This window comes from Bicyclus anynana, chromosome 5 (assembly GCF_947172395.1).
Source record: "Bicyclus anynana chromosome 5, ilBicAnyn1.1, whole genome shotgun sequence".
Classification (NCBI taxonomy): domain Eukaryota; kingdom Metazoa; phylum Arthropoda; class Insecta; order Lepidoptera; family Nymphalidae; genus Bicyclus; species Bicyclus anynana.
This window is the reverse complement of record NC_069087.1, coordinates 13,527,313-13,546,945: the sequence shown is the minus strand read 5'-3', so window position 1 is coordinate 13,546,945 and position 19,633 is coordinate 13,527,313. Positions and strand designations below refer to the sequence as shown.

At 37.6% G+C, this 19,633-nt stretch overlaps 2 protein-coding genes across 2 annotated transcripts; one reads left to right on the top strand and one right to left on the bottom strand.

Annotated features, from left to right (window-relative positions):
• Nucleotides 1-526: 526 nt before the first annotated feature.
• Nucleotides 527-13,738, bottom strand: LOC112046980 (RING finger protein 10). Its single transcript, XM_024083864.2, has 11 exons — nucleotides 13,361-13,738; nucleotides 11,313-11,490; nucleotides 10,415-10,606; nucleotides 9,646-9,736; nucleotides 6,711-6,932; nucleotides 5,622-5,780; nucleotides 4,560-5,022; nucleotides 4,012-4,148; nucleotides 3,261-3,375; nucleotides 2,416-2,696; nucleotides 527-1,929 (listed from the first exon to the last, which is right to left on the bottom strand). The coding sequence occupies exons 1-11, from the start codon at nucleotides 13,449-13,451 to the stop codon at nucleotides 1,705-1,707; spliced, it is 2,154 nt and encodes a 717-aa protein (XP_023939632.2). The 5' UTR covers nucleotides 13,452-13,738; the 3' UTR covers nucleotides 527-1,704.
• Nucleotides 13,739-14,134: 396 nt separating this feature from the next.
• On the top strand, nucleotides 14,135-18,938 carry LOC112046989 (zinc finger CW-type PWWP domain protein 1-like). Its single transcript, XM_024083891.2, has 5 exons — nucleotides 14,135-14,382; nucleotides 14,519-14,571; nucleotides 15,476-15,663; nucleotides 16,649-16,845; nucleotides 17,893-18,938. The coding sequence occupies exons 1-5, from the start codon at nucleotides 14,317-14,319 to the stop codon at nucleotides 18,238-18,240; spliced, it is 852 nt and encodes a 283-aa protein (XP_023939659.2). The 5' UTR covers nucleotides 14,135-14,316; the 3' UTR covers nucleotides 18,241-18,938.
• Nucleotides 18,939-19,633: the final 695 nt, after the last annotated feature.

The following is a 19,633-nucleotide window of genomic DNA, read 5'->3' as shown; positions in this document are numbered from 1 at the left end:
TTTTGCACAACTTGCAAAAAAAAATACGCATAGAATAGAGAACCTCCTTTTTTTGAAGATTTACGAGTCGGTACAAGTACGTTTTGATTGTGTTGGCTTAGAACTTTGGTTTTTTTTACAGCTGTAAGTGGCAGTACACCTGAGTATTTGATATTAATTTCACCTCGATACCTCCACGTGTTTCTGAAGAAAAGGTTCTTTATAGACAGACAGACAGACGGACAACGAAATGATCCTTTAAGGGTTGGTATTTTTTTTCTTTCGGTTCTCTTTTGAAGTTTGGAAACCTAAAAATTGATTATACCTATGGTCGCTTCGATGCGGGACAAAATCGTTACAGACATTGATCGAGGAATGGCGCGAAGTGTACACTGTAGAGCTCACTCTACACTTGCGCTGTTAGGTTTAGCGTTTCCTGTTCCGTGGTGTACACATTGAATTGAACTTTGCAGAGGAAAAGCCGTTTTGGCTACTGCAAAATACATAAATTACCTATTTATAAAGCAAGTGAAAATAAAAGACCACATAATTCACATAGAAGTTTATTAATAACCCATTAAATAATTTTTGGGCGCAAACAAAACTACTATTATAATCAACCGTCTTTTCAACAAGCAAAATATTTTTAATATTTCGATACATTTATTTTTTACTTTTATAGACATAGTAGTTTCTACAGTTTTTTGTAGAGCAAAAAAATAACATTAAAAAAATAACTAAGAACCACAAGAACCATGATAAGCTATAACCTAAACACAGCAAAAATTACATTTACAATTTGAAATGTTGTTCGCTTTTTACCATATTGCAGTGAAATGAACAGTTAAAGTACAGAGGGCACTTTGTTCATATTTTTTTTAATAAAATATAATATATTATAGCATACATAACACAATCTCTGAATAAATAGAAAATCATTATACTTAAAAAACGCAGCATTAATAGTTTTACATCCGATGGGTAGACTCGTAGAGACAAAACAACATACATACCACCAGTCGGTTAAAAAGCATAAACAAACAATTACTATAGCTTGTCAACTTCGTTTATAACTCTCGATATTCCGCGCGGGACGGGGGGGCGTGTAGCGATGAATGAAAAACCCACGACTGATACACGTCACTTCCCACAAGCACGATTCACACCCGCGCAGTCTTCCCCCTGTCGCCCGCATATCATGGGAGTGTTATTAACGAACTTGCCAGACTAAAAGTAACGCCTACTTTGTTATCCACATACACTGCATTTTACATTATTCATGTACTAAGACAATCAGCTTTATTGGATTTGCTGATGTACTGTGTAACTTTTCGGACAGGTAAGTTGTTTCAATACACCATTTGACTGTCTAATATCACTTTACATTCCAACTTGTTGGCAGTAGTGCTAAGAATGTATTGCGTGTCCAACAGACACCAAGCTGCAGACAAATAAATTATTATCTTCAGCTTTAAAATAACTGTATCAAGTTGGCTTTCAACAAGTGGGAACAGTAAGTAAGTTTATACAAGACCAAGAGGAAACCATCAGGTCATAATGCAATATTTGACAAGTTAGCAACTATCAGAAAACACTTGATTGACAAAATAACAATTCTCGCACACGAAAATGCACCCATCATTATATATAACTTTATATAACACAATATAAATAAATCTTGATTATATTTGTCTGTGGATGGTAACAGTGAGTTTGTTGAATATTTTATGAGGCACGGTGCATCCCCGTTGCAAATAGGACTTTTTGTTTGGATTTTTTGTTCTTTTTGCCGGAGCCTTTGGCTGTGGGGCTGCTAGCTAATAATGCAGCCTCTATAGCGTCGCTCAATAGTGCAGCCCTCGGTTCTGAGCCCTCGTCCTCATCGGGTGGAGGTGGTGGCGGAGGCGCCGTTGATTTGCGCACACGCCACATGCCGCTTGCGCCCGCCATCTATAAATATTAATTGATTATGAAACACGGCTAAAACTCACGTGATATTAGGTCGGAGTATGCCCGACTAGTTTCGAAACCATACGGGGCCTTTAGTCATAAGCTGGTTGTTGCATCGCGGCACGATCCAAACGCGATGCATTTCCTTACGAGTATGTACAAGTTGTCCAACTAAATTGAAAATGTTTACAATTTAGTTGTTCGATAGTCGGCCGACTGAAAATTGTAAGCTAGCGGGTAGTTGTAGAAGAAGATTTATGTATGTTACCATAGAGTACGTAGACTCCGGTGCCCTGATTGCGCATATGCTGTTCAGCGAAGGCGAGTGGCAGAAATACGCAAAAATGCTCCGCAAAATAACGATAAGAAGGGAAGAAAGAGAACAGGAAGGGAAAAAGAAAGAATCTAGAGGCAGTTAGGCACGATGTAATGCCATGCAGTTCCGTGCTAACTCTGAAGATTTAAAAAAAAAAAGAAGAATGTTACCTTAGCAAAGGATAATCCAGTGGGCGAAATCACACTCGTCGATGGACTAGCAGGTTGCTGCGACGACGAACTCGAGCTAGTAGACGGTGTTAGCTCACACGCAGGTATGGACACTTCGGTGAGCGGGGGACTACCGTAAGTAGGTGGAGCGGGGGGAAACAGCAGTTGGGAGGAAAAGTCCGGTTTGGGGGGACCCTCCATAGCGCGGCGGTACGCTCGCTCGCGACGGCGCTCGTCGCGCTCCTGTTTGGCGCGCATGCGTGCGCGGCGCTCTAGTTCCGCTGTGAATTGATAAATATGCTTTTATTAAAACTAGTGGACACTCAGTGTAAACTTTAAACCCATATAACCTAATACATTTCTCCGTATTATGGTGACAGAGGGGACAGACAAAAAATTAAAAACATATATATTTATCCATATATATATTATACAGGGTGCTCGGGAGTATTTACCATAACTTCAAGGTCTTAACGAGACCACCTACAAGGACCAAACTGCATAACTAATATTTTTTTTAACTACAAAAACAAATAAAAATATGTTTTCATACAAAGTAATTTAAATATCCATGTAACACACGCCTTTAGGTAACAAAGAGACAATATTGCATTTTAAAATATAAATACGTCATTATTATAAGGATACATAATATAAGGGACACATTTTAAGACCTATTTACAAAAGAAATATTATTTACTCTGAAAATATTCATTTTAGAACATGTGTTCCTTCAACAGTTTGAATTAATTTTTGTTAAAGAATATAACCCTAGAGTTATTAACACTTAACATCACGTGAGATTGTAGTCAAGGGCTAACTTGTAGAGTATAAAAAAAACATACCCGCAAAGTTTCCAAGTGCTGCATCAGTTACAAATGGTGTCTTTAAATCAAGCTCCACAATGTCAAAGGAGCAGTGAAGGGGAAGGTGAGCAGTAAATGGCATGTGCTTTCTTGTCTGGAACAGAAAATAAATGCATAAATCAATACTTACAAATAAAATTGAAGTGGTTGTTAGTAATTTCAAAGTAACTGTTATATCAAGTGCTTTTTTATCCCAAAAATATGCTTATGCGTTATTGTATGCTGATTGTGGATCCACTTTTAGGAGGAGATAATAGAATAGGAGATAGATGCGTCTATACCATAGTGTGAGGTATCGTAATCGTTTTTTTTTCTACATTCATTAAAGGTGTAAAGTGCTAATTTAATCTTTTTTTTTATTCTTTTACAAGTTAGCCCTTGACTACAATCTCACCTTATGGTAAGTGATGATGCAATCTAAGATGGAATCGGGCTAACTTGTTAGGAGGACGAAGAAATCCACACCCCTTTCGTTTTCTACACGACGTCGTTCCGGAATGCTAAATCGCTTGGCGGTACGTCTTTGTCGGTAGGGTGGTAACTAGCCACGGTCAAAGCCTCCCACCAGCCAGACCTGGACCAATTAAGAAAACCGCAATTGGTCTTGTAAGTCCTCCGTCTTGTAAGTCCACTGCCCTTACCATTGCTCCATGGAGGCTATCAAAAATCTACGGAACCCTACACTGCGCGTGGTCCGACACACACTTGGACAGTTTTCCACAGCTATTACCTGCTCAGTAAGTGAGAATGTCTCGCGGTGCAGAACACGACCGCGGATGACCTCCGGAGCCGAAGCCAAAGCGCCCCACGAAGCGTTGAGGACGCGCACGTTCAGGCTGTTGAGGAAAACTTGCTGGCCGTCTTCAGCTGCAAAGAGGGTTATAGATTAAAAAAAAAAAAGAATATTTGCCGCATCTTTTAAATCTATACTAATACTAGCGGACGCCCGCAACTTCGTCCGCTTGAAACTCGATGTAAACTTTCAACCACCTCTACCTTAGGAGTATAAGCACAAAAAATTTCATCAAAATCGGTCAAGCCGTTTCGGAGGAGTATGACAACGAAAACTGTGACACGAGAATTTTATATATTTATATATTAGATTATAAAGCTGAAGAGTTTGTTTGTTTGATTGAATGCGCTAATCTAAGGAACTACAGGTATGATTTGAAAAATTCTTTCATCCTCCTCTCACAAAGGACATGTTCACCAGGAGGACCAGATTAAGGAGGTCTAAGTTCAGGCATTGCCTTCCTCCACTCTAAATTATATCAGTACCTTGGTAGAAGTAAAAGTATTTCGCCTGGTTCTGTTTGTCAATATCTGCATAAACAGCTTCTTCAGCTATCTCATCATCATCTTCAAGAGGAAACTCTTCGGGACGATTCAAATTGTCATTAATGTCATATTCAAACTCTTGCGCATTGGGATTCAAATGTGATTGTATTTCCAACGTTGTCATCTTATCTGCTACTTCCAAACAAGTGGCTCCCTCCTCTGTGACGTCAAACCAATCAAGTTTTACATCACTGGTGACATTTTGCTTTTCAAAAACTGTGGGTGCCTCATCAACTATGTCTGTATTCATATTAGTTGGTTCTTCATTTTGAATATTCATGTTGTTTTCTTTCACTTTTAGCATTTCCAATGCTTGTTCCAAATACACCAGTTCAGTGGTGTCAATCTCTGCCAATATTTGTGTTTCAATTTGTTTCCTGTCTCTCTCTAAGATGTCCATCACCTACAAAAATACAAAAACAAATTAAAACTTCAAAATTTATGCTATGCTAAAATTATCTTCCCAGCGAGAAAAGACGATGTTTTTGATTCCGCCGCTATTGGTTGACGTTTTTCTCTTTTTACAGGTGTAAAGCTGTCAACCAAGAAACAAATAAAACGTTTCATAATCGGTTCAGTAGAACCTGAGATTACTCCCTACATGGACTTGGTGGGGGTCTACGTTGACACAACATAAAAATGGGGTTCACAATTCGTAAGCAGGGGTCCACAAAAATTTATCAAGTTTCATACCAAATACCGTGTTTTGTAAATAAAATAATTTGTAAATTGATTGCTTTCTTGTGCTGTGAGTACTAGTAGCTATCAAAAGTTAAAATTGGCTGAAATAACTTTACTTTTTGTCGTCTACTCACTATTTTATCTTTTGAAAACTGTTACTTTGTGGTGGCCGCAACAATAGTTTCTTTATTTCGGTGAAAATAATTACATTTTTTGTAGAGTTTTGAATAGAAATATTGCAGAGGGTCCACCGGAACCAGTTAAAGTCTATGACAAAAAAAGTTTGGAAACCTCTGGATGAAAGGTTACTTTATAGCTGACCTGTTGCTTAGTAGCTGAGAACAGTTTAGCGAAAGGTGCCCCCTGCAGGTGGTCCAGGGGCAGGATGTGACTCTGCTCTGTGTCCGTCAGCTGCCCGCGAGGAGGCGCCACCTCCACTATGGTTGATCCGCGCAAACGTCGCACTAGCCGCATTGTCACCTATAGCAAAAACGTCCGTGTCGCATAGCTTTTTTTTTTGTTCTGTTTATCTCATGCAATCAGTCGGCAGACTATGAGCAAAGCTGTTGTAGAAAAATTTTTCAATAATAAAAAGAGTCGCATAGCTTAATAATAATAATTATCAGAAACATAGAAACATCATACAAACAGTATAAATATGCAATAGGCTCTTGATCAGAATTTTTTTTTTAAATTCTTTACAAGTTGTGATGATGCAGTCTAAGATGGAAGCGAGCTAACTTGTTAGGAGGAGGATGAAAATCCACACCCCTTTCGGTTTCTACACGGCATCGTACCGGAACGCTAAATCGCTTGGCGGTACGTCTTTGCCGGTAGGGTGGTAACTAGCCACGGACGAAGCCTCCCACCAGCCAGACCTAGACCAATTAAGAAAATCTCAATCTGCCCAGCTGGGGTTCGAACCCAGGACCGCCGTTTTGGAAATCCACCGCGCATCCTTCAAAGGCCGTTATAATATGTGCTCCAAGGTGGAATGTATTGAATGCTTGCGCAGTAGTCCTAAGATGCACAAAACGATTCATCTCAGTTCATTCGATTGGGTTTTTTTTTTAATTGGTCGAAGTCTGGCTGGCAGGCATCGACCGTCGCTAGTTACCACCCTACCGGCAAAAACACACCGCCAAGAGATTTAGCGTTCCAGTACGATGTCACGTATAAACCGAAAGTGATGTGGATTTTCATCTAGCTCCCAACAAGTTAGCCCGCTTCCTTCTTAGAATGCATCACCACTTACCATCAGGTGAGATTGTAGACAAAGGCTAACTTTTAAAAGAATAAAAAAAAAGCCACAAAAAAATCATACTTTTTTGAGATTGTGGTTTTTTATTATGCTTTTTTAAACCTGGGAGTAAATTTAATAATAATTTCCTCTTTTCAGATAATAATCACCTCATCAGGAGGCGATTCCCACTGCACCATTCGAGTAGGCTTCATATCGGCCACATGCAAGGACGTAGCACAAACTGGGCACGGAGGAGGTTGCTTCTCATGAGCCGCTGTGTAGTGCAGGATGCAGGCCCAGCAATACACGTGGCCGCACACACCCACGCGACCCGCTACCGGAGCACCCAGGCAGATGGGGCATTCCGAACGTCCCGTACTTCTCACCACCTGAAATATTAGTATCCCACTAATAAATAGAAGACGAAGATATATATGCCGGATCTCATACCATTATTAGGTATACAAATTAAAAATGAGGGTATAAATTGCTAATAGGTATCATCGATGGGCCTCAAAGCATTGCGGAATTATCATTGGTTTCGCACATTGAGTACGTCATGACTCGTAACACTGTGGCTAACGCGTAACAATGGCTGTATAACCGACAGTCCTCTGTGCAGAGCATGCATGGAGGAAGAGGAAACCCCGATACATATTATGCTTAGATGCAGAGGTGTATCTGAACAACGCGCAGCACACATTGGATCCCCAGCAACACTCCATGAGGCGTTCGGCGACCTGGGCGGCCTGCTAAGCTTCTGGAGCGAGCTCGGCTGGCTGGAGTAACTCCGGCGGGGACCAGCACCAAAGGGACCAACGTACAACGGCCAACCACAAATGGCCAAGTGCGGAAAAGGCCCAGGAAAGAAGGAGAAGAAGGAGAAGAAGAAGAAGAAGACTCGTAACACATTTCTCTTTATTAAGTTTGTGGCTTGTGCTTCTGCACTTCCAAAATGAACACAAAGGCATAATTATTAAAGGGATTAAAATTTAAAAAAAAAACAGTAAATATTTTTTTAAGTCCACTCACAGCATGCGCTACTAAGATAAGATGTGCGTGCAAGTATTTGGGTAATGACATAAAATTGTGCGTTCTTTAGTATGGAGGGGCCCATCTAGCGATTTATATTGATGGTAGGTATACAATTACTAGCAATTTATACCCTCTTTTTTAATTTGTTTGTTGATAAACTTTGCAAAGCGAGTTTGGCTTTAGTATAGTTTAGTTTAGTATAGGCTTTAGTATAGTATATACATGTTGAAATAGCCATATTTTCTGGAATTGCATAACAGACAGCCGTCCTGGTTTTGATCCTTGGCTGGCCTGATTGAGGTTTTCTTAATTGATCCAGGTCTGGCTAGTGGTGGTAGATTACACCATCACTTACCATTAGGTGAGATTGTAGTCAAAGGCTAACTTGTAAAATTTTTAAAGCAAAGCAATAGGTTTTTTGATAAATAATAAACTACTTGAATACTAAATAATATAACTTTAACCAAATAAATTTCATTAAAACAGTAAAGAAAGAGTGTGTCTACCACACTTATATTTGTTTAGATGTTACTTGTTGATCAAACAATATAAAATACAAGTAGAGTGTGTCATGTAAACAATATGCTAACAAGCTTTTATTCAATACAGATGAATAAAATTAGTTATTTTTGTTTATATTATTGAAGAACTTGAAGTACATGAACACAAAAACTCATAGAATTTTGGTACCTACTACCTACCCTTTACGTTATGCGGCGCGGTATTGTCAAAAGGCTTTCTATTTTGCCGACTTTTGTGCCACAGGTGTGTAGGTAATAATCTAGATTACGTACCATAATTGATAGTACAGTGTTGTCACTTTTTAAATTTTCCAAGTTTTGGGACAATTTATGTTTAAAATTAGAAACTTTATTATTACGATAAAAATGCTTAATTATTGAATAATATTTTTTTAAATATTTTTTCTGTTTATAATATTATAATGCTTACACGCACATTTTGGATCGGACGGTATTTTTAAAACACACTGTATTATTGACATTTAAGATAACAATTTCTTAAAATTAAAGTATTGATAAGACAATTATTTTTAACTTGTTTATCATTATTGGTTTCTACTTATAGTTGCACATGTAATACAAGAAACTTTTCATGGATATAAATCAGACATTTGCTAGTAATTCAGTGGATTCTAGATAATCCAACAAACAGCAGCTATTTTGCAGGGCAGTGTCAGACTTTCAAATTTTTTGGATTATAGATAACTTACTGTATTGAAGAATGTCAAGATTTTTTTGAATAAGACTACCTTGTATCTGACAAATTAGAGATCAAAATAATAAGATTTTATTTAAACTGAGCTATCAGAATCAGTGATGTAGTGTGCCTTTGTATCAAAATTAGTTCAGTGGCCTAACCAGACCTTGACCAGAGGCAAATTCCGAAAAATCTCTTTAGTTTTCGATTTACTAATTCTTTCACCTTAAAGTATGGCTGTAACTGTAAGTATGGGGGCCCCGTATCATTGATATGGCTGGTACGGCAGTAATGGTGTGTATAAGCTGCAAACAGTTTAATCATACGTCATCAACCCATATTCGGCTCACTGCTGAGCTCGAGTCTCCTCTCAGAATGAGAGGGGTTAGGCCAATAGTCCACCACGCTGGCCCAATGCGGATTGGCAGACTTCACACACGCAGAGAATTAAGATAATTCTCTGGTATGCAGGTTTCCTCATGATGTTTTCCTTCACCGATTGAGACACGTGATATTTAATTTATTAAAATGCACACAACTGAAAAGTTGGAGGTGCATGCCCCGACCGGATTCGAACCCACACCCTCCGGAATCAGAGGCAGAGGTCATATCCACTGGGCTATGGCTCAGTTCAATCATGCTTTATCTATATTACTGAAAATTTTGTGTAATCACATTCAACAGTGATTGGCATGACAGATTACTTAGAGTGTTTTAGACAGGGGCCTAAGTACTGTACAGAAGATTAAATGAATTACATGAAACCAAAACAATGTTTATTAATTTAGCTATAGATAAAGGTGAATATAAAACTACTTAAGTATCTAGTTACTATCAGGTAAAACTTACAATTTCCTCAATTTGCTCCCACTTTAGAGGCAAATCAGGATCCATCAAGTTCACCTTGTATTCTCCATCTTCCTTGACCACAAACTGACAGCTGGAATATAAAGTAAACCATACTTAATATTATAATTCTGTTGTCTGTTACCTTTTCAAAGCTAAACAGCTGAGCCAATTGATGAATTTTAGTATAAAGATATATTGGGTATTAGACCAGAACATGGCTACTTTTTATCTTGAAAAATCCATGGTTTCTGTTGGATTTATAAGATTATTTCATGAGAACAACAACAGTACGAGCTTAATCTCTGTAAAATTATGAAAGATGGTGAGATAGCAGACAAATTGGAAACACACTGTTGAGTTAATTCAAACATAATTTCTTATAAAATAGTACTACAAAAGTAGATGATATTGATCAAAACTAACTTCCCAAGTTTAGGTAACTACTGTACTGGTGTACTGGACTCATGTCTAAGACCATATAGATTAGCTGCATAGCCCACTGGCAGTGGGCTATGCAGTGTGTTTTTTTTTTCATGAATAGTGCCTACCCTGGTCAAAACCTTATGCACACCATTGCCTACTGGATAAGAGTTACAATGTTTAAACAACAACATAAAATATTCTACAAAATTTTTGCACTATATTGAAATGTTTTTTTTCCCTGTATATCAATCTGCAATCCAAATAGTCCAAAGAGTATAAACAAATGTGTTGCGAGTGCATATTTTGAATTTGGAATAAAGTTTTATTATCTTCCTAAGCAACTTACTAGGCGCGAAGGTAAAGATCATGTTCATGTCTGTAAGAGACCCTCTGCTGGCCTTGTCGCCGTGGCACAGGACCCCTCCAGTCTGGCCCCCCACGTGAGGGGTACATGAAGTTCAGCAAATGATTCAAGTTCTGCTTTTTGCTGCCAGGCATAAACACTGAGCCTATTTCAGGCTCTTCATCCTCTTCTATCCTGTAGGTTAAATGGCAAAATACATATGTCTATCTCTTAGATAGAAAATAGTCCTTGGACTTAGGAACAAAATATTTATTCATGACCATATAGTTCAAACAGTCTGTGGTATTCAGGGTGTGTTGAGCAAAGTTTTATTACATAGTGAACCATGGTGGGTTTCCTTCCATGACTTGAATTATTTTCAATTTATAAAAGTTGTTTATCTTACATATTATGTAGTTACAGTTTCTATGGGGATACACAGACTAAATTCAGCATTTGTTACTGAGTGAAGATGTAGTATTCTATTGGTAAAAGAATTTTCAAAATAGGGTTAGTAGATCAGATATTACTCCTACAAATTTACCCTTTATTATTAATTACAATCATGAATCAATAATGCAGCATCTATTAAGTTAAGTCTAATATCACATTTCAAATTGGGTGTGCTATTAGTAAAATCACACTAATGTTATAAAGGCAAAAGTTTGTGTATAAGTATGTTTTATGTGTGTGTAAGTGTATATGTTTGTTCCTCCTTTGCGCTGCGGCTACTGAAGCAATTTGGCAGAAATTTGGAATGAAAGTAGATTTTACTCTGGATTAACACATAGGCTACTATTCATCCCACTAAAATCCACAGTTCCTGCAGTAGTTGTGAAAAATTTAATTCCACACAGATGAAGTCACAGGCATCTGCTAGTTTTATATAAAATACACTTACCCGGTGTTCTGCGTTCCACCCACTGAGAAATTGGTGGTACCACGGGGCTGCGGGCGCTTATCCATTTGACCTCTGCCTCTCTGTGATGGGACATTCTTCCGTGATAGATCATTTTTTGATACATTAGCTGTTCCTTCACGTTTCTTACTATTTCGTGGCCAAGGTTTATAAGATGATTCTGGTAATAAAATAAAATATAAAATTATGATTAACCCAGTGTTCCTTGCTAGGCAAATATAAACAAACAGACGCAACCAAGTAAAAATTACCACATATTTATAGATGACTAGCGGACGCCCGCGACTTCGTCCGCGTAAATTTCTATGTCAACTTTACTACTACCCCTACCCTACCCCTACCCCTACCCTACCCAACCCTTACCTCTAACTTACCCCTACCCTACACCTACCTTACCTACACCCTACCCCCATACTCAGTCCTTCGAGAGTGGTGGTATGACCAAGGGAAATAGAGACTTCTATGCTAATAATAATATAAAGAGGTAAAGTTCGTGTGGTTGTAGGAATCTCTGGATCTACTGGACCGATTTGGAAAATTGTTTTACCAATAGAAAGCTACGTTATTTGCGAGTGTCATAGGCTATGTTTGATCCCCATATTCACACAGGAACGGGAACTACGTAAATGAAAGCGCCGGGCGTCATATAGCGGAATTTCTGCGTCTTTTAGAAATTTTGTATTATCTCCGAAACTATTTAAGTAATTAACATACTGTAAAAGGCAAATCTTATCTCCATAATATCCTTGTGATTATTAAATAATTTATTTTAATAAGGATTAAAGTTTAGTAGTATAAATAATGAAGTAAACCTAAGTATATAAAATTAATAATTTTTAAATCACAAAAGGTACTATATCTGCTAATATATAGAAGATAGATATATGGTGTCGTGGACTTTTTTGTAGAACTTTTAAAGATACATAAAGTCTCCATACATTAATTTCAATTTTACACAATAGTTAAGGCAGCGCATGCGAATAAGTCTGTTTTTAGAGGATTTTCAGTCCGACCTGTATGACAAAAACTGTGATAACTTGGCTAATATATATGATACCAATATAAAATAGCCTATAGCACTCCCCGATAATGTAGCATTCTACTGGTAAAAGAATTTTTAAAATCGGACCAGTAGTTCCGAAGATTACCCCATTTAAAAAATGTTACAAACTTACAAACTTTACCTCTTTATAATATTAGTATAGATGATTTCAATGAATACCGTAAATTACACTTAAAAATCACAACTTGAAAAAAATGTGTCAACTAAATTTTTATTAATTTATTTCACATTTCGGACAGAAATATGTATCATATATCACTATTGCATATTCTTTTGTCTATTTCACAAGACACTGTTATATGACTTTCATTTTTATGACCTTGTAACATACAATCTGCAAATGTTCAAGAGGAATCACAAAACTTTGTCCAAATCTTTTTAATTTGTTTTTCCTAGGCTAATTAGAGCTTCTAAATATTCTTTATTGGCTTTGACAATAACATACATACGTTTTGTTTTTTACTGATACCTACCACTTTCAGAAGTTCAATAAAAATATAAATTACTGAAGGCCATTAAAATACACCAAAAAATTACACAAAAGGCTACACAGTCAGAGTGTGTGGTGCTAACTGGCAGACACATGGGTAATCTTTATTGTTTCTATGCAGAAAGGTATTTAAAATAGGATTTCACAAGTCACAAGATTACATAGAAAAAAAGTGCAATTTCTTTTATTACCTCCGTGGTATTTTTTACTCGGTTGCAACAAACGCTGGGTTAAATACTTCTCCTGTATTTTAGTTTAATAGGTACAGTTAGATGTTGGTAGGTTACCAGTAGGTACTGTAAAATCTGCTGTTTATTTGACAGTTTCGTATGACTTTATGTTTTAGGTTAATGAAATTAATGTTTTACATAATTAGTTACACAATATTTATTTACGTATTAGAATAAAAGTTGGTCTCGTAGGTCGTAATACTAATGGAAAAGGAATGACTAATGATGTTGACCTTTTAGGACTCACCTGTGCCTTTTTTAGAGTCGATGGCAACGGGTCTCGACTGTTGTAAAGAGCGATTTATAGATTTCTTGTCCATTCTGGATTCTTCCAACATCCACAAAAACAAACGAGCGGGAAACTCCGCAAGGAGACGAGTAAATTACGTTCAGGGCCGACATTTTAAAAAGCCATGTTTTTAATACAAAACAAAGAAAAATTTAAACTTCTCAATAATTATTATAGCTAGCCTAACGGTAATAACACTGATAATAGCTTTAGACACAAAAAGGGAGTATAATATACTCCCTTTCGTCGCTCCCGACGATTATCACAAACGAAAACAAATTATTTTATTCGCCACCAATATGGCGACCAGCTTACCAGCCGGCAGCCGATATAAAACAAGATGCGCACTTCCGCTTTCGTCTAGCAAAATCTTTTAATTTTTTTTCGGAAGAGTCATTCAAGTATTTTAAAAATAAAGTGTTATAAAATATTTCTAGATAAAAACTAAAAATTTCTGCTTGTAATATTGTGACAATATATATTTTTTTATAATTAAAAGTACCATTTTGACTTTGATATGTAAAATCAAATACAAAGTATGAAGGTCATTTATATGCCACGATTGCCTTTATTATTTATTGAGTATTAATTAAAGTGAATAGGAAACCCTATAACTGTTATATTGAAAAAAAAACACTTCAATTATAGTACAAAGTTGATGTTACTTCAATAATGTATAATTTCATCTTGTATTGATTATAAATTAATTCATATGCCTTTGTTTTTAGGTGTCTATGGTCCTTACGCCTTAAAATACCTTATATATAGGCGGTAAATAGAACAATTCAAGTATTCAAATTACATTTGGCGGGACGCGGGAGAAAAAATATCAAATTAAATTAGAAACACGAAGTGCATTTAATTATCTACTGTCTAAAACGATACTAATTTGAGTTTTTGCCTACTTGATTAAAATGGATGAAGCTATTTTACCTGTTGAAAATGCTCACGAGCCCTTTGAAGAAGCTCATCAACCATCGGTAAATAATTATATTTTATCTAATGTATAGCATTAATAAAAACTGTAGGTTGTCGGTACAAATAAAATGTAACAATTTCTAAAAGAGGGTTTTTAGAAAACTAATTTGAGATATGACGTTTTGATTGTTGTTTTAGCTAGTCGACGCGATGCAGACCGAAAACATGGTTACATCAAGTCAAAGTTCCAGGTGGGTGGTACTAATTACAATTTTACACTTAGGTATTTACTTATATCACGGTGAAAATGAATTTCCAATCAAAACATTTTAGAGGTGTAAAAAGATATAAGTAGACTAGGTGACACCCGGGATTTCGTCCACGTGGATGTAGTTTTCTATCATCTTGCAAGCGGACATTTATACAGGTATACGTCCCTGCCAAATTTCATCTTTTATTTTTCGAAATTTTTTGGTTTTTGATATTTCCAGCAGTGGGGTAGCTTGCCTTGGAGGGGCCCCATATCAAAGTTAGTTGGGGGGGCTCAATAGACGAGCGGCAAATCCCGAAAATTTCTTATTTAAGTATGATTTACACTTAAGGGGCCCCTGTAGCCCGGGGGCCTCGTATTATTTATACGGCTGATACGGCGGTAGCTACGCTCCTGATTTCCAGTGATCTTTTTTTCATACTGAAACTACTGAGACGTGGTCCCCAGTCACCCAGAGATTCTTAGCACCCCCTGCTCAACTAACCCTTTGACTAACCGTAGTCAGGAGAAGTGGAGCCGCCGGGAACTAGGGGCCTTCTTTTTGGTGTGCCAAAAGTTTTTATGCCCCTTATTTTATGTTTTTATGCCCCCTATTTTATGTTTTTATCGCCACGCAAGCAACACGAAATACCACGGGCAGGTGAGGATGACTGTTAGAGTGCTAAGGTGGAAGCGTGCAAATTGCGGTACCAGGAAGGAAAGGAGGAGATAAGAAGAACCCTCCCCCATAAGGGGCGACCCTTTATTATAACATATTAGGGGTCTAGTGGTCGTTATTGAATTTATCACCCTAAGTCCGCCAACAATTAGAATAGCCTGATGATGATTATGATGATTAAGCCTTATTCTGTCCTTTTATGACGGTGTCAATTATCATTTTTCAGCAAATATAAGGACATCTTGAGTCAGCCGGCGGCTGGTGTCTCCCACCGGCAGCGACTGCTGTGGCTGCAGAAGCGACGCTCGCCGGGTCTATGGGCCCAGTGCGATGAGTGCAGCCGCTGGCGCTATTTGCCGCATGTGTTGGATCGACATGAGCTACCTGTGAAATGGTATTGCAGGATGAATCCGGGTAAGAACTTTGTCATATACTACACCGGCAACGACTGCTGTGGCTGCAGAAGCGACGCGCGCCGGGTCTATGGGCCCAGTGCGATGAGTGCAGCCGCTGGCGCTATTTGCCGCATGTGTTGGATCGACATGAGCTACCTGTGAAATGGTATTGCAGGATGAATCCGGGTAAGAACTTTGTCATATACTACACCGGCAACGACTGCTGTGGCTGCAGAAGCGACGCGCGCCGGGTACGTGGGCCTAGTGCATTGACTTTTTTTAATAAAAGGACCCACAACCATGCAGAAAATTTCACTTAAAAACTGACCAATTTTGCTTTGACAGTTTTAGAATTATTGATAAAGAAAATGATGCCTAAAGGCCTTTAAATATAGTCCAATATTCAATAAAATCTCAAATTCAGAGCAAATTCAACCTTAAGGATCGAGTTTAAGGTTGAATTTGTAAATGTGACTACTTCAATTTAGTGCCAAAAAGTTGTGTTTGGCACTCATTGAGTGGGGATGTTTTTTAGCCGCTGATTATGCATCCACTTTTTAATAGGAGATCGATGGCATTGTGAAAAAGATGCCGAACAATAGCGGCGGAATCGAAAATATCGTTCTCTCTTCGTCTATCGGATGAGAGAGATGAGATATTTCAATTTCGCCGCCATTACTCGATAATTATGACTGTATCTTTCTCATTACGAGATATTATGTCGTTAACGCACGGTACTCGTAGGTCGTTATTAATCATTCATCAACAACTGATCGTGGTCATCGATCGAAGAAGAAAAAGAACACCCAAAGCCTCAGACCAATTACCATTGGACCAGCCTCGCTAGACATCACCCCTCTGTCAAACGTATATGATCACGATCTAAATATCCATTTCATATTAGATACTTAAACTCCAAATTTTTAAGTCAGTTCCATTTTTATGTTAAAAGTTAAATTTACCCACAGCTTAAATCTAGTTAGCTATATTGTTTAAATCCACAGACTCGACCTTCGCGTCATGCTCCGCCCCTGAGTATCCCATACGAATGCGTGATGAAGAGGACCTCATTCACAGCGAGTACAATGCAGGGTCCCTGGTGATGGGGCGCGTTGAGGGCTGGCCCTGGTGGCCTGGCATGGTCGACGATTGTCCAGACACCGAACAGTATTACTGGTTGGACGGGTTCTCTGATATACCTGTAAGTTTGATTTTGGGGCCGGTTTCACCACCTTCTGATGAGTGTCGAATAGTCTAATAGTAGGTAAATTTTATCACCTTCTTACTTTCGTTCGTTCACTCTTGGCAGAGTGGTCGTGGTAGCAGCGATGAGCAAAGCTTACTATGCAATGTTTTTCCACTTTTGGCGATTGGCTACATTATGGGAACACTCCACCATGAATGATTGTGTTGCAGCCTTGACTAAATCCCTCCAGCGGGTTGGAGAACGGCCTCTGGATCTTTTGCCTTCGACTTGGCCCTGCACTATCAGCCGCTCAATTGAATCCTGATTTCTAGGATTGTGGCCAGAGAACTTTAAAATCCGTAATAGCACAGTCGACGAAAGTCTTTTTTTATCTTTAACTTTAATTCCTTGAGAATGGAAGCTATATAAGTTATTAGACCGGCTATAAACCGGCTTCAGAACATTCTTCATTCTAGATTAATATTAACTGACCCAGCATGCGTCTTTTTTATGATGGCTATATTTTAATTATTCTAACAATAAACCCTATTTCTAAAAGCGATATTTTAGAAATAGGGTTTATTGTTAGAAGGATCAAAATGTAGGTCTCTACTAAGTAGGCCCAGTAGATATGACCTCTATCTCTGATTCTGGAGGGCGTAGGTTCGAATCCAGTCCAGGGCATGCACTTCCATCTTTGCAGTTAAGTGCATTTTAAGAAATTAAATATCAAATGTCTGAAATGGTGAAGGAAAAACATCATGAGGAAACCTGCATACCTGAGCTGATTTTCTTAATTCTCTACGTGTGTGATGTCTGCCAATTCACATTGGGCCAGCGTGGTGGACTATTGGCTAAACCCCTCTCATTCTGAGAGAAGACTCGTGGCTCAGCAGTGAGCCGAATATTCCTATGATAATTCTACCCTACCCATATACTGCCACATAGCTACCCTGTATTACTGACGTTCCTACGGTTACTTACACTATCGCGCTTATCCAACGCCTACAGTCAAAATAAAACGATCATCATGAAATATTATCGTCACTTTCTTGTTTTCAGACGCATTATAACGTAGTCTTCTTCGACGCAGAAGACGTTACTAGAGCGTGGCTGGCGCCATCAGATATCAAGCCTTTTAAAGATAGGAAAAAAGTCAATATTGATTTTAAAAAAAATAACAGAGAACGTATTAAAGTGGCTTTAAAACAAGCAAAAGAGGCTGAAAAAATGACTCTGACTGAACGTTTAGCCAAGTTTAGTTTTGTGGGGAGATATAAAGGAGACATTAATTCTCCTAAAAAAGTAAATAAGAAGGAGATTGGAAAGTATAAGGAACTGTTCGAGAGAAAGTTTTCCGTCGCCATGCCGGACGATGAAATCTCCGACTCTGAATCAGTGCCAGAATAAGCTTACTTGATGCCCCAAGGAATCTTCCCCTGAGGGCCCCCTATTCTTAAGTGAACAACAAAAAGAATAATAAAATTGTTAAAGAATCCCGTCCCGTAGAATATGAACCTATCTAAAACAAATCAATTTAAAACGTCCGAATTTTGAAATTGCTTTAACTGTAAATAATTTTATTCTTATGCTATTGTTATTATTTATCAATAAAATACCATAACCTACTGGAATTTATTCTGAAACGTTGTTTTGAGCAATTTGCAAGTTTTCCAATTCACTTGATTTTTTTCTATATATTCCGCCCAGATTCGCACTTGGCCAGTTTTTAATTTGCTTTAGGTATTCGTTACTATTGTTTTGTTGCACAATTATTTTTCAGATAGGTACATTAAAATACGAAAATTACTTTTTTATTAATTATATTTTTTCTTTTTCACACACGCACACGCACTTATTACTAATGTGTTAATTGAGTTCCTTACGAGTATTTCTGGTAATAGGTAAATAAAAGTATGTTATGTTTTTTGATTTACTTTATGTATTCGTTACTATAGGTGTTGCTTGCAAATTTATTTATTAGATATAGATACATTATAATACGTGTTTATATTTTTCTTTTTTCTTTACACACACGCGTATGTGTTAATTTGGAGTTATATAAGTATTTCTGTTTGGTAATATTTAAATAAAACAGAATTCATCTATATTGCTGTTTTTGCTGTTTATTATTATCGTACTTGCTTGCTCGATGACCGCAGAGTTTCTCAACATGTACATACTAGGTCAAAAGTTCTCATCAATACAAATTAGTCAAGCCCAAACACAAGGCAATTCCTGTAAATCGTTGAGGAGTTTCCTTGGCTGTAGTTTTGGCTCCATCATCAGACAGATTCCAAGCTCTCCTTATATGGTAGTGCTTGAAAATATTTCAACACAGTGTGTTGAACACATTAGTCACCTATATAATTTTTTAAATTTCAAATTTCAAATTTCAAAATTTCAAAATTCATTTATTTCAAGTAGGCTCAGTTTACAAGCACTTTTGACACGTCAGTTTATAGTTTATAGTTTATAGTTCCTCTCGATTTCTCCAGAATTCCATCATCAGATCCTGACATGATGACTATGGGATTACATGGAGAAGTATACCCTATAAAACAAAAAAAAAAAATTTCAAATCGGTTCCGGCGTCTGCGAGTAATCGGTATACATACCTACATGAAAAGACAACCTCGAACAACTTGAGGACCTCCACCTTTTATAAGTTGGTTAAAAATGAACATGAGTAAGCCAAAGATTATATTGTGTAATGCTATAGGTAGCATTCCGATCTTGGTGACCGCGACAGGGTCGCACGACCCATTGCTTGGTATGAATTTTTATGGAGCACTAAACAAAA